This window comes from Cebus imitator, unplaced genomic scaffold (genome assembly GCF_001604975.1).
Source record: "Cebus imitator isolate Cc_AM_T3 unplaced genomic scaffold, Cebus_imitator-1.0 Scaffold113, whole genome shotgun sequence".
Lineage (NCBI taxonomy): Eukaryota > Metazoa > Chordata > Mammalia > Primates > Cebidae > Cebus > Cebus imitator.
The window spans coordinates 6,598,662-6,613,155 of record NW_016107428.1 but is presented as its reverse complement, the minus strand read 5'-3'; the positions used below and the strand labels follow the sequence as shown (position 1 = coordinate 6,613,155).

Here is a 14,494-nt window from a genome sequence, read left to right as displayed (position 1 = left end):
ACATTGCTGTAGTGCTCTATTAATTGGTCTCTACCTTCTAATGATAACCACCCCTCATCCCACCCCATTTTAAAGAATCCTTTACACTGGGACTTCCAGAGGAACGGTTTCTATTTTGCAATTCACGTCTGATCATGTCATACCTGTCTTTAAATCTTTTGGTAGTTCTGAATCACCAGTCTCCTTAGGGTGACATTTAGGCCTGCTCCCCTTCTGGCCTCATTCTCTGTCTTGAGGTTAACTCTCTCAAACTGCTCATATGCTTGGAGTTTCCTGTACACTTCCATGAATATGTATTTTGTTCATCTTATTCTCTCCTTCTCCTTTCTCTTTCCCCTTCTCCTCCTTCACTTATTCCTTTTCACTTCTTTTGCTTTTAAACATCCTGAAAGATTTAATGTAAGCATCATCTTCTGCAAAAAGCTGTTCCTGAATCTCTCAAAGAGAATGCCCCTCATCTTTGCTCTCACAGCTCCCTGTAGCTACCCGATCTTTTGTTAAATTGAAGTGCGACATACATTTTAAAAGTACATGAATTTTAAGTGTTACCAATCTTATGTTATCACTTATCACTTTATATTATCTTATTTGGGTACCTGGCTCCCCAGCTGACCCATTAGCTCCTGAGGTAGTGACTATGCATCAAGCAGCTATTCAGGTGTCTGGTACATACTTGATGCCTAATGAATGTTCAGATTGAACTGAACAAAATGACCTTGAAATTGGGCCCTAAGGGGAGTGTAATTTCAAAACAGCTATAGCAAACCAATGACTGCTGCTGTATAACAGGGCCGTGGAACAGTAACCACACCTCATGTAGATCCTCTTTCTGCAATTAAAAAAAGTAGAGGAGAAATATAGAAAGCCGCTCTAATTTAAGACAGATTCTGTGGCTTACTGTTTTCAGAATAAGAACTATGCAGAAAAAGGGGATGTATGTGAACATGAATCACAGAATATAGTCTTTAAACAAAAAAACAAAGTTAAAATATACTATGTAAATATATAAATAATTTCAAATGAGGATAACAGTATTTTAAGATAGTATAATATAGCCAGAAAGAGTACTGGATCCAAATTATTCACCCGAGTGCCAGTTCCTGATCTGGCATTGATGATGGATGACTGCAGATGGCACTCATTCTTTGCACCTCCAGTTCTGCCTCTATAAAGAAAGAGGCAGGCTCCATGATTCCTGTGGCATATTATATACTTAGGACTTTCTAATTTTATAACCGATTTCTGAATTATTTCACTGGTTTAATTACTAGACTTGGACTAAGAACATTTTAGAAGCCACCGCCCATTTAGTAGCTCTTGTTTTTCTCTTTAATTCTTAATTTCTTTCCTTATGACTCTGGATTTTTGCTAACAGCCATGCCTACATATTTGTTTCTGCCTGTTTGTCATCTAGTTTGTGTGACCTGAGTGATCTAGAATACCTTGATGAAGAGTTCCATCAGAGCCTACAGTGGATGAAAGATAATGATATCCATGATATCCTGGACCTCACGTTCACTGTGAACGAAGAAGTATTTGGGCAGGTCTGTGTATCTGCACACCTCGTGCCTAAGTGTGGTAACTGAAGGCTATTGATGAGTGTAGAATTAATTCCATGGCTAAGATCAGATGCTTATTTATTTGTGGTTTGTTGGGTAATTTAAACTCAAGATCACACACAGTTATAATAATTGCAGTTATAAAGGTTACAATTAGTGCCAACTGCAGATTAAGATGCTGTAAATTACAGATGATGATAACCGTTTATGTTGTAAGCAATCTTCTTTTTATTTCCAACTAAAATATCCCCAAAAATATAAGAATGTACCTTATATAGAATACAGTTTTTTGAAGTTCACCCTATTGAATTTTTTAATTGGCATTTATAGAATTGAGGGTGGGCATGGTGGATCGCACCTGTAATCACAGCACTGTGGGAAGCTAAGGTGGGAGGGTGACTTGAACCTAGAAGTTCAAGACCAGCCTAGGCAACATGGAGAAACCCTGTCTCAATAAAAAATACAAAAGTTAGCCAGGTATGATGGCACACAGCTGTAGTCCCAGCTACTCAGGAGGCCAAGGTGGGAAGGTCACCTGTGCTGGGGAGGTTGAGGCTGCAGTGAGTCTAGATCATGCCACTGTACTTTAGCCTGGGGGACAAGAGTGAGACCCTGTCTCAAAAACAAAAAAAAAGAAAGAAGAAAGAAAGAGAAAGAAAGAAAAAAAGAAAGAGAGAAGGAAAGAGAAAGAAAGGGAAGGAGGGAAAGAAGGGTGGGAGGGAGGGAGGAAGGAAGGAAAGAAAGAAGGAAGGAAGGAAGGAAAGAAGGAAGGAAGGAAGGGAGAAAAGGAAAGAAAAAAGAGCCAAAATTGATTTTTTTGAAGCTAAGGGAAGAAAAACAATATTTGTGGGAAAATTTGAAAACATAATATATTGATTTTTTTTTCAAAATTGGAGGAAGAGTAGGGAAGATATTTCTTCCAGAAATTATGTACTAGTTTATAGGAAATATTCTTATTTAGGCATTAATATTTAGCTGCTTTTTTGAATTCCATGTGTTTTGAAAAAGCAATTTAACATTCACTTGACTATAATTCTGCTTCCTTAAAGTAGATCTTTAGATATAGTCGATTGTGCGAAATTTGTGAAAATAGGTTTCGTCAAACATTCAAATAGTAGCAGGCTTGTATCTGGAGCCAATTCATCTGCATTTTAAAACTTAACTTGTAGTACCAGCAATATGTATTTTTTTAATTACCAAAGCTTTCAAGCATCAGCTCAATGCCTAATTTTTCCTAAGTGCATGCGCTCCGTGAGTGCCTGGCGCTTCACCTCCAGCTTGTGGGATGCACCTAGGGCAGGGCTGGGACAGGTAGCTGGCTGATTTCAGCTCATTGTACTTTACAAGTGTAGACTGTTTCTGCTGTATTTACTGTTGCTCTTTCTATGTGAAAAGTTCAGTATTTTTCCCCATATGTTTCAAGAACACCAAAAAAAGCTTAATTCATTTTTACAAGAGATCATTGAAATAAATGTTATGAACTGAATGTTCAGCTCACTGCTAGTAATGTTCTTACAGCATCAAGAGTATTGCTTTATGGTCATTCTTTTTGTTTTTTAATCTCAGATAACTGAACGAGAATTAAAACCAGGGGGTGCCAATATTCCAGTTACAGAGAAGAACAAGAAGGAGTACATCGAGAGGATGGTGAAGTGGAGGATTGAGAGGGGTGTTGTACAACAAACAGAGAGCTTAGTGCGTGGCTTCTATGAGGTAAAGATAATCAGCAGTAGCAGGAGTTTGCAGTCTGGTGTCAATGAGGCTACAATTCATCTTATTGCACTTCACAAGTGTAGGCTGTTTCTGCTGTATTTACTGTTGCTCTTTCTATGAGAAAAGTTCAGTATTTTGCCCATATGTTTCAAGAGCACCAAAAAAAGCTTAACTCACTGTTACAAGAAATCACTGAAATAAATGTTATGAACTGAATTCAAGTAGCATTTGTTGATTTAATGCCACTAGGAAACATTTAAGCCATCCATCTTTTGCTTAGATACGGGTAATCAAATCTTATGCTTGCTATGTGAAATAATTATATCTGAAGGTCAGAATGAGTTGGCATGTATTTCATGTGACTTTTTCTGTAGAAACACTAGATATTTCCCTAAAAGTAGATGGGACCTAGATGAATCAGCAGTCAACTGTGAAACAAAAATTCTGTCAAGGCAAATCTCATCAACCTTATACTAAAGAATACCTTATATTTGTAGCGTTACAGGTTTTCAAGTGCCAACACAAGGTAACACACATATTATTCCTGAAACTCCGTATGTCCTCTTTTCTAAGGTTTAATTACAGCTGGTATTTTTCCAGGCTCTTAAGCCATGCCTTGTACTCTTCTTATTCCACAGGTGGTGGATGCCAGGCTGGTATCTGTTTTTGATGCAAGAGAACTGGAATTGGTCATCGCAGGCACAGCTGAAATAGACCTAAGTGATTGGAGAAACAACACAGAATATAGAGGAGGTGAAATTTGATTTATAGATGGCTAGATTTTAAATTTCAAATTAAAGGAAGGCATGGCTCAGCTTGCCAACAGAACATAGGACAGGCAAAATCACTTGTGCTGTAATCATAGTTCTGATGTGGACTCCCTTGAGACCTTAGGCAAGGAACATTCTCTTCTTTTCTAAGTTACTTCATCTGTCAGATGGGAGAAGGACTGTTTACACACCATCAAAGGATGTCATAACTCTTAATTGTTGGGGAGGAAATGTGACCATAAGAACATTAATTAATTACTTTATGATGTTGTCAGTGAAACACCATTGAGCTAACATCTAGCTAGTCAAACTCCACCTATTTCATTTTGTTTCTAAAACTTAAAAAAGCACACCCTTTGAGCTTCCTAATCAGCACAGGTTTCTACTGTTCACCACACTACTGACCAGTTGTAATTCATAGTCAGAACACTTGAGTGGAATAAGATACAGTTCCCAAAATACAACATTATTGGAGAAGTTCTAAATTCAGGCATGAATTTCAAGTGAAAAGAAGACTATAGTAAGATTAATTAAAAACTGTACTATCTGACACTTCACCAAATGGGAAGCTTTAAAAGTGACATTTCTGCAGATTAGTACAAATTATCAATTAGTAACTGGGACCAAAGCCATTGAAATTTGAGTGTTAAAGCAATACTTTGCAAGCGACCTGATGGTAACCCAGAGTTAATGCTTTATTATATAATTTTAAGCAAAGAATACATTTTCTGAAATTTATCACTGTGTTAGAAAGCCTTCAGAAATTCATGACAAATACCAGTTGTTTTCTGATTTGGGTTTTGTTTTTTAACTTAAAGTTTAAGAGGTTAGAAGTATTCTGAATGTGGAGAATGAAAAATACAAACTTAACGTCACTGAATTAATCACTTAACAGAATAAATTGAGAGCTGAACCGTTCTTCAGTTATCTCTAAGTTGAACCACATATATATTTTTAAAAAGTAGTTTTAAAAGTTTGGATTTAAAAAATGCCTTAACATTTGCTAAATTGCTTTTGGTTATGCCTGTGCTTGCCTCTTCCAGCTCATCCCTGCACCACAGGCTGGCCTTCCTCATACATTTAATCTGAAGGGCTGTATTTAATTGCAGTTCCCATTGCTGCGATTTTCTGAAGTCCAGTTGCTGAAATAAGTCTTTTCCAATTTGCCCTATGTATCATCTATGTATGGCTTTGGTTATTATAACTTTGTTAACCCATCGATTTTTACTCAGAGCACAATTTCTCTGACATGCTACATAACTTACCTTTTACCATGAGTATTATTAGTTCATTGTCTCACTCTGTTGCCCAGACTGACTGGAGTGCAATGGCGCAATCTCGGCTCATTGCAACCTCCACCTCCTGGGCTCAAGCGATTCTCCTGCCTCAGCCTCCCAAGTAGCTGGGACCACCGGTGTGTGTCACCATACCTGGCTAATTTTTGTATTTTTAGTAGAGATGAGGTTTCACCATGTTGGCCAGCCTGGTCTTGAATTCCTGCCCTCAAGCGATCACCCACATCAGCCTTCCAAAGTGCTGGGATTATATGCATGAGCCACTGCACCCGGACCCAGGAGATTCTAATAGCAATGCTTTAATGGAATCAGCCATTTTTGTATTTCCATGGCATAAAATTTTATTCTCTAAATCTGACTAATCAAGGACCTGTTTCTATGGTTATTGTAAATCTTATCAAATAAAATCTTTGGGAAAGAGTAGAAAAATGCTGAGATCCTCAGCTGCCATGTTTGCTCACCCAGCTACTTGGCACTGAATAAAGAAGCAGCTGTGTGGCTGCCACCTGCCATATGTTCGCACACCAGCTGCTAGGAGAGAATACGATGAGACACATTGACTCTTCCTCCTCCAAAAGGTTTGGCACAAATAGCAAAAGGGAAGCAGAAAAGGGCTAATTCATAAGGTAAAAAATCTTTAAAGCTACAAAGAGCCAGTGTGCTTCTTTTTTAGATGAGAAACTTCTCAGTACCAAATTGCTAGTCTTTACCAAAGTCTGGGCATGGGCCATGTGTCCTCATGTCCAATCCAGTTTTGATCACCCTTCCCTTCAATTCTTTTTTTCTCCAAAGGGGACTAAACATAACTGATGAAATAGTAAACAATACGGTGAGATTCCTCCAAAATCCTACAACTACTGAAATGTGAGGAAAAAATTGAATTAAAATAATTTCTACCCACCTGCTATTCTGGACTACCAACTCAGAATTAAAGTAGCATTTGTGTCCGTTAACTAGGTCTGTTCATTGGTTTGAAACACTAAATCCTTGTTAGCCTTGTCTCTGAATTTTTTTTTTCACTGAAAGATTTTTGGAATCTACCACCACTGCCCATGAAGTGATTCCTTTGACATTTTCTCAAATTCTACTAAAGTATGGAATAAAAGTAAAATTAAGTTGGTGATTATTTAGGATTTATTAAAGGAATTAAAGGTCACTTTTCCCTGTAGTAAATCAATGTGAAACTAATTTGATTTTAAAGTATGACTATTATAGATAGCTTTAAAGAGCACTTGCAATTATGTATTTATTTCTATAAATTATTTAGTTAGTGTGTCTCCCCTCTAACAGAAGCCCTGGGAGGGTTTTCTTTGCCATTATTCTCCCAACAGTTGTTGGCATAGAGGCATTTGAAAATTATTTCTCATGTGAATGACTGAAAGAGTTAAGTATTTCCAGTAACAACTGTGATATTTTACAGAAATGCTATGGTTAAAATAACTCATTTGTTGTTCTTCCCTTTACTAGTTTCATTTAGTGACCACTAAATGAAAACAGAGACCTCTTGATTTCACTTAGCATTGTTTTTGTCTAACTTTTGACACTCATATGATCATATATACCGTGTTATTCCTTAGTCTTAAAGTTATAGACAACTTTTAAAGAATCCAAGAGGATGATTTATGTCTGGGAACTCTTTTGTGTCACGTATCTTGGTGGCTTAATATAGAAGAGTCAAAGTAATATGGGCTTTTATTATTGGTTTGGTAGGATACCATGACAATCATATTGTAATTCGGTGGTTCTGGGCTGCAGTGGAAAGGTTCAACAATGAACAACGACTAAGGTTGTTACAGGTAAGATGCCATTTTTAATCTTTTAAATATATAAATATGATTATTGTTGGAAAGTATGCTTTTAATAACTGCTAATTATTCTCCATAAATACATACCATGTGTATCTGGAAATGTGGGATACACCATTTCTAGACTCCTAATTGCATGGTTATGTGACTCCATGGCTATTCAGAACATCCCCAGCCAAGTTAAAGCATTTCATCAGAATTGTAGAGAAGTGTCAAGTCCAGACCAAGAATCCCAGTAACAGTATCTGCCTTCAGGACAGTTTGGTCCCTTCAGCAAGAGGCACCCAGCATACCCAAAGTGCAGGCCAGCATCCCTAGCAGCAGAAAGAAATGATCTTCAATCCTTTAAAAAGGGATGCAGTTAGTTGATAAACAGTCCTTTCTTCTCTTTCATCTAACTTTCCACAAATTTGGGAAAACAGTGACATTCAAGAACACTGAGAAAACAAACTTTTTTTTTATTTGTGGTGTTTACGGTCATCTAGGACAATCGCTGGTTGGTTGCAGCTAAAGAAATACCAGACATGAGGAAGCCTCTGGATGCTCAGGCAGAGCCTTATAAGAACTCTGGATCTTAGCTTCTTTGGGTTAAGGGCCTGGGCCTCAAAATTGCAGGCCCAGACATTCTCTTTTTTAAATTCGTCTGACATTGATCAGGGACTGATGCTAAGTAGACTCAGGTTAATTGATATTAATGGAGACTCTTTATTCATCTATAGTGGGAAATGTGCCTGGTTTGAACTTCTGAGCGGGTCAGCTGCATCAGGCGCTTTCTTTTCTACAAACCCTCCATACCCCCTTTCCCTTTATGGTGCACAGCCCTTTCTTAGTATTCTCTTCTGGCTCTGTGTCAGAATTGTGTTGTGGTTATTCCACGCCTATGAAGTTTTGTCTTCTGAACTCTCCTGCCTACTCTTCTTCAGGAGTTCTGCCCGTGAATGACGTGATGCCTTTAATGGCTGTTGGTCTCTGGCTTCACCTTCTCCTTTTGTTTTCTTGGCTTGACAGTTTGTTACAGGCACATCCAGTATTCCCTACGAAGGATTTGCTTCTCTCCGAGGGAGTAACGGCCCAAGAAGATTCTGTGTGGAGAAATGGGGGAAAATCACTGCTCTTCCCAGGTAAAATATAAAATAACATTTCTTTACTGTCACAATGTTTGGGGGAGACATTCGTTTGTGAATATATTGATTAATTACTGCTTTTATGCTAAAGGTTTGGGAGAGTGGAAAAAGCTTTTAGAATGAAATTCCCCCTGATAACCTTTCTAAATGAAAGGGAAAAAAAGATCTCTCTGGTCACACTTAAAATACATGCATCCATATCTTAAAATACAAAACACAACAAAAGCAAAGCATTTGTTAGCATCAGTAAAGCCACATTGGTTATCATGCTTGTGGCTTATGATGTGGCTCTACTCTAGGTGTTTCCAGAAGCTTGGGTTTTAACTTTATAACTATTTAGAATCCCTTCATTAAAAATTATCGTTGTAGTTTCTAAAGAACATTAAATAATGTGGATGTGCTCTAGATCTCTATAGCCTGTATCATACATGTCTTAATTCCATGTTCTCTGCATTGCATTCTCATTCATAGTAAGATCACATATTTTCTTAAGGTAGAACAAGATGCTTTGCCATTGCTGCTAATAAAAGCAAAAGAACTGATCCTTTTGCAGTTCATAAGTGTGATAATTGGGTGTTCATGCGAATATGTGAGATGTTGCCACCTCAAACCTTATTATGACATCTGCACATTACCCATCTGACATGACAAAGAAAAGCAAGGACTAGTAAGGTAGTATTTGTAAAGACAAAAAGTGTTTGAGATTGAATGGAGAAAACTGGAGCTGGAGCAACGGAAAAAAGAGCAGATGAACAAAAGAGGAACGAAGGAAAATTTGTTTTAGAATTCTTTTATCCAATTAGTAGTAATACTGTAGCATTTTTAAGGTAAAAAGGACATGAAATTGCCTCTAACTTTACTAATAATACAACTGTACTCTAGAGAGATTAAATGATGCTAGGTACCCCAAGATGTTAGCCTAAGTTTAAGTATAGATGACTTTGAGAACTCTGTTTTCTTGGTGATATTAGGTGATATTTGTGATATTATACAAGGTGATATTAGGTACGCAAGTGATATTAAGTATCCCAGATGTCATCTGTTTCTTTAAGTACAAGCAACTGAGCCATCTGTTATCAAGGTTTTCTTCGAATTAGCAACTGAAAGATGCCAGTTCTTAAGAACTGTATTGTCAGCATCAACAGATAAGAAAAGTGGGTGCTGAAAATGCAAATGGAGAGAATGATAAATAATGACCCCCTCAAGGGCTTGCCTGAGCCTCCATCACAGCCTATGAATAGGCACTGCATCCAGACACCTAAGTATTACTTGGCACATTTGATTTCCAAATCTGGGAGACTGAGATTTCATTATTTGAAGAACTAGTTCATTTTATTTATGCTTGGATAATGAGTTTTCTCCCCTTCAGCACATAAATTAGCAGATTTAGACTATCTGAATGAGGCTTTTTACTCTACTGAGAAACTCTTTAAGAATTTGCATTGAAGAAGAAAAGGGCAGATTAATGGTCACCTTTTTGTTAAAATCTATTTCTGTCAAGCCATTAAAGTATATGGAGTAAAGTGTAACAATAAGCAGTTATGTCAACTGTTCATATTTAATCACTGTAATTTTCACCAAACCCGGTGGGCAGAGGCAGGTAATTTGATGTAGAGCTGGAGCTTTACCTTCAGAGAGACCTGGGCTCAATGCCACCAATGTTACTTACTTGCAGTGGGGTCTTGGTGAAGTTGCATGATCTTTCTGAGTCTCTGTTTCCTCATCTACCTTGTGATTTTGAAAGTCTGAGGATTATCTGAAATCATTTATGAAAAACACTTAATACTGTCTCTCACCATGAGTAAGCATTTAGTCAGTGATAGCTGCCATTGTGATTTCTGTCACCATCATTTGTAATTCATATCGGGCAGGAGATTTGCATATTGGATAGAGGACAGGGGTAAGAGTTAGAAGACCTAGGTTCTAGTCCCACCTCTGCCACCAGCTAACTTTAGGACCTTGAAGATCAATTCATCTTTGAGCCTTGGTTTTCTCATACGTAACAGGCCAGGAGGAGGTGATATATTAGGTTGGGTTGAGTAAGAAGTAACACCGAAGAGTTGCTGAAAAATCTTGAGGGTCAGGCTGGATTTGCATTTCTACTTCCCCAGAGCTCCAGGAAGTTCATGTGCTAACTCATTGTAAATGGTGGTGTTCTTCATTATTGTTGCATACGCACAGTTGGGTAACTGGCACTGTGCTTTCTTCCTCTCTTCACTATGACCTAAGGTTGCTTCTACATTCCTAGTTTTACCCAGGTTATAAAACAGCACAAATAAAGATGGTCTGAGGCACATTGAGAAAGCAGCCTCTTTTCACACCCTCTCTGTAACAAGTGCCATCTTTTGGGGTCTGGTGAGGATAAAGAGTTTCTTGGCTTTTCTGCTTTAGAGTTGCAGCCACCTTATGTAACCAAGGTAACACACATGAGCACAGATCTAAGCCCTGTGACACAATAGTTACATCATCCTAGGCAAGACCCTAAATCCATCCCTCTAAGGTAGGAGTAACAATGTTCAGAGTATTTTTGACAATTGTAAGATAATGGATATGAAAGTCTTAGGAATACTGTGTTTACTTTGTTCTTTTTAAACTTTTTATCCTGAGTCTTTAGTAAGCCACTGTACTAAACTATTAGTTTAATTTAACTGTTAACATTGGCTTCGCAAAGAAAAAAAGCACATTTGGAGGGGAAAAAAATGAAAAGAACTTCACTGCATGAAAGTATAGTTATATGAGAAGCAACTTCTTCACTGACAACATTGTCATCACCCTTAATGAAATGTGGGGTATTACTTAGGTTTAAAAAAAGATCTGTAAAATTAGTTCTGGTCTTAAGAGATTCCTTTATATTATCGAGTCCATTTCTCTTACCATCAGAACAGATACACTGAAGTCATTTTTCTGCTATTTGTTGATAGGTACAAGTTGCACAACTGAAGAGCTGGTCTGTCTCAGGCTAGTCAGCCCCATTGTATTTCTTTTTCCTATGGATGAAATGATGTTTAACCTTTAAATTGTGACATTGCACAAAAAATAACAGATGCTGGTAAGGTTGCAGAGAAAAATGAATGCTTACACACTATTGGTGGCAGTGTAAATTATTTCCACCAGTGTGGAAGACAGTGTGGCAATTCCTCAAAGACCTAAAAACAGAAATACCATTTGACCCAGCAATCTAATTACTGGGTATATACCCAAGGGAATATAAGCCATTCTATTATAAGACACATGCACGTGCATCTTTATTGCAGCGCTATTCATAATAGGAAGGACATAGAATCAACCTAAATGTCCATTAATGGTAGACAGGATAAAGAAAATATGGTATATGTACACCATGGAATACCATGCAACCATAAAAAAGAATGAGAACATGTCATTTGCAGGAATATGGATTAAGCTGGAGGCCATTATCCTTAGCAAACTGACATAGGAACAGAAAACCAAATACTCTATGTTCTCACTTAAAAGTGGGAGCTAAATGATGAGAACACAAGGACACATAGAGGGGGAATAACACTCACTGGGGCCTAATGGAAGGTGAAGAGTTGGAGAATGGAGAGGACCAGTAAAAGTAACTAATGGGTACTAGGCTTAATACCTGAGTGATAATATAATCTGTAAAACAAACCCCCATCACACAAGTTTACTTATATAACAAACTTGCACATGTACCCCTGAACTTAAAATAAAAAACATTACATTGTACACACTGGGAAAAAAATGGATAGATGTCCTTCTTACTTAAAAAATTACGCGATTCATGCCTGTAATCCCAGAACTTTGGGAGGCCAAGGCAGGTGGATTGCTGAGATCAGGAGTTTGAGACCAGCCTGGCTAACATGGTCTCCTGTCTCTACTGAAAATACAAAAATTACCCAGGCATGGTGGCACATGCCTGTAGTCCCAGCTACTCAGGAGACAGGAAAATCGCTTGAACGCAGGAGGCAGACATTGCAACAGTGAGCTGAGATCATGACACTGCACTCCAGACTGGGCAACAGAGCAAGACTTCATCTCCAAAAAAAAAAAAAAAAAAAAGAATCCTCTAAGAAATCTGAAATCTGGCATCATCTTGTGTTGGGCATGGGAGTTTCTACCCTGGGAGTCGGAGGGGCTGTAAAGGATGAGGGCAGTCCCGGCAACCAGAGTGATGAGGGAGAAAATCTTAAGTCTTTCTAGACAAGGATGATGGAGGGCCTTTCAATTTTCAAGCAGGCAAATGTGAGTCTCATTCTTTTCTCAGATTTCCTACTCTCACTTTGCAGTAGCAGTGGATAGTGCTGCTCACAGTGTGAGCCAAGGAGTATATAAAAGTATATATGATTGTCTCTGAAGCCAGTGCAAGTTGAATCCATGGCTCTTTTTATCCTTGTGGTTATAAAATGACTAGAGACCCAGATGATAAATGATGATGTAGACAGAAGGATGTCTCCATGGAGATTCCTGAGCACATGACTGCACTTCCTCTGCTTCGCGGTTGGTGGTTAGCTCTGTATTTTGCATTTCTGTGGAAGACTTCATACCCCTGGTGTTCTGATGGACTTTATGAAAAGAGAATAAATTCACTTTATGGCAGTTGCTCTCAAACAGTCCAAAAAATGGGCTGCTAAGATGCCAGCCTGGAAACTGCAGAGCGGTCCTGTCTCCCGCCATGGTATGAGTTTCTGTGTTCATCCCCAAGGCCCTTGCCAAGTTGGGTGATGGGACAGAGGACTTGAGAGCTGCAATTGCCATGGGGGTATGTTGGTTTTTGCCAAAGGGAAAATCATTAATTTTTGAAAATGGCTGTGTCTGGAGATTATTATGAATGAAAGCTAACTGAAATTAAGAAATAAAATGTAAGAGTTAGTTATGAAATAGATGTTTTATGGAGACAGTTAATCTAATGGAATAGAACTTTAAAAGATAAAATTATTTTTTAAAGACATGACAACTTGTTTTTTTTTTTTCAAATTCTGCTTTTTGGTAGGGCACAGTAGCTTACACCTGTAATCCCAGCATTTTGGGAGGCTAAGGCAGGAAGATCACTTAAGGTCAGGAGTTTGAGACTCCCCTAGCCAATATGGTGAAACTCCATCTCTACTAAAAAATACAAAAATTAGCCAGGCATGATGGTGTGTACCTGTTATCCCAGCTGCCCGGGAGGTTGAGGCAGGAGAATTGCAGAGGTTGCAGTCAGCTGAGATTGCACCACTGCACTCCAGCCTGGGCAGCGGAGCAAGACTCCATCTCAAAAAAAAAAAAAAAAAAAATCATAGAAAGAAAATTTTTCAAAAACATTGGTAAGAAATATATGTATATATTAAACATATAGTAGAATACCTACATATGTATCAATCCAAAGTCCACTACTAGCTGGGCATGGTGGTACATACTTGTAGTCCCAGGTACAAGGCCGAGGCTTGAGCATGGGAATTTGAGTCCAACCTGGGCAACATAGAGATCCCATCTCTGAAGAAAAAAGCAGTCAACTACGAAGATAAGCTCTGTTAACATGTTAGAGTATGTGGTTTCACTCATTTCTTCAGATACACATACACATATACACACACATATTTTAAAACAACATTCTGTTTATCACACAGAACATCTTTCCATGTCGTTAAATGTCATCAATAATTCAATTTTCCCTCCTCTATTATAGAGAGCATGGTTTACTGTCAAAGTGAATTATCAGTCAGTATATAGGAAAATAACCAAGTCCTGAAATAGAATGTCACTTTCCTTAATTAAAAGAAAAACCATCAGAACAAGAGATGAGCACTGGAAGGACCCTTTGGGGCCATCTCTTTTCTGTCTTTGCCTTGGGATGTCCCTCTGTGGTCTCCCTAATTCCCTGCCGCCTGCTGATCAGCTGAGATGGCTTCTGGTGTGGGAGAGAATTGACAGAAGATTCTCACACAGTGGTCTGTTCTGTAGTTTAACCTCTGATCCAAGATCCTCTTCAACTCCTTTCCCTTCTGCCCTCCCACTCAGTTCTATATAACTATATTTTAAATTTTCACTTTATTCTGCCATTGAATCTGCATGTACTAACAAACACATGCCAGAGTTAACGCATCATCACATCACCATATTAAAGATCCTTAAATGTTAGCCAGGCGCGGTGGCTCATGCCTGTAATCCCAGCACTCTTGGAGGCTGAGGCAGGTGGATTGCCTGAGATCAGGAGTTCAAGACCAGCCTGAACAACATAGTGAAAAGCTGTCTCTACTTAAAAAA

General features: G+C 38.3%; 1 protein-coding gene and 1 non-coding gene across 5 annotated transcripts in view; both read left to right on the top strand.

Moving 5' to 3' along the window:
• The window catches only part of HECW2 (HECT, C2 and WW domain containing E3 ubiquitin protein ligase 2), a 378,517-nt gene that overhangs the window by 353,507 nt on the left and 10,516 nt on the right, over nt 1-14,494 (top strand). For all 4 annotated transcript variants that reach the window (XM_017538751.2, XM_017538752.2, XM_017538750.2 and 1 more), the window contains 5 exons: nt 1,415-1,544; nt 3,126-3,272; nt 3,911-4,025; nt 7,048-7,133; nt 8,151-8,263. In XM_017538751.2, coding sequence (XP_017394240.1) covers nt 1,415-1,544; nt 3,126-3,272; nt 3,911-4,025; nt 7,048-7,133; nt 8,151-8,263 — 591 coding nt within the window. The remainder of the gene's footprint in view (nt 1-1,414; nt 1,545-3,125; nt 3,273-3,910; nt 4,026-7,047; nt 7,134-8,150; nt 8,264-14,494) is intronic.
• Nucleotides 8,808-8,911, top strand: LOC119472706. The gene has a single exon (XR_005201884.1). It is a non-coding gene; the product is annotated as a small nucleolar RNA U13 (small nucleolar RNA).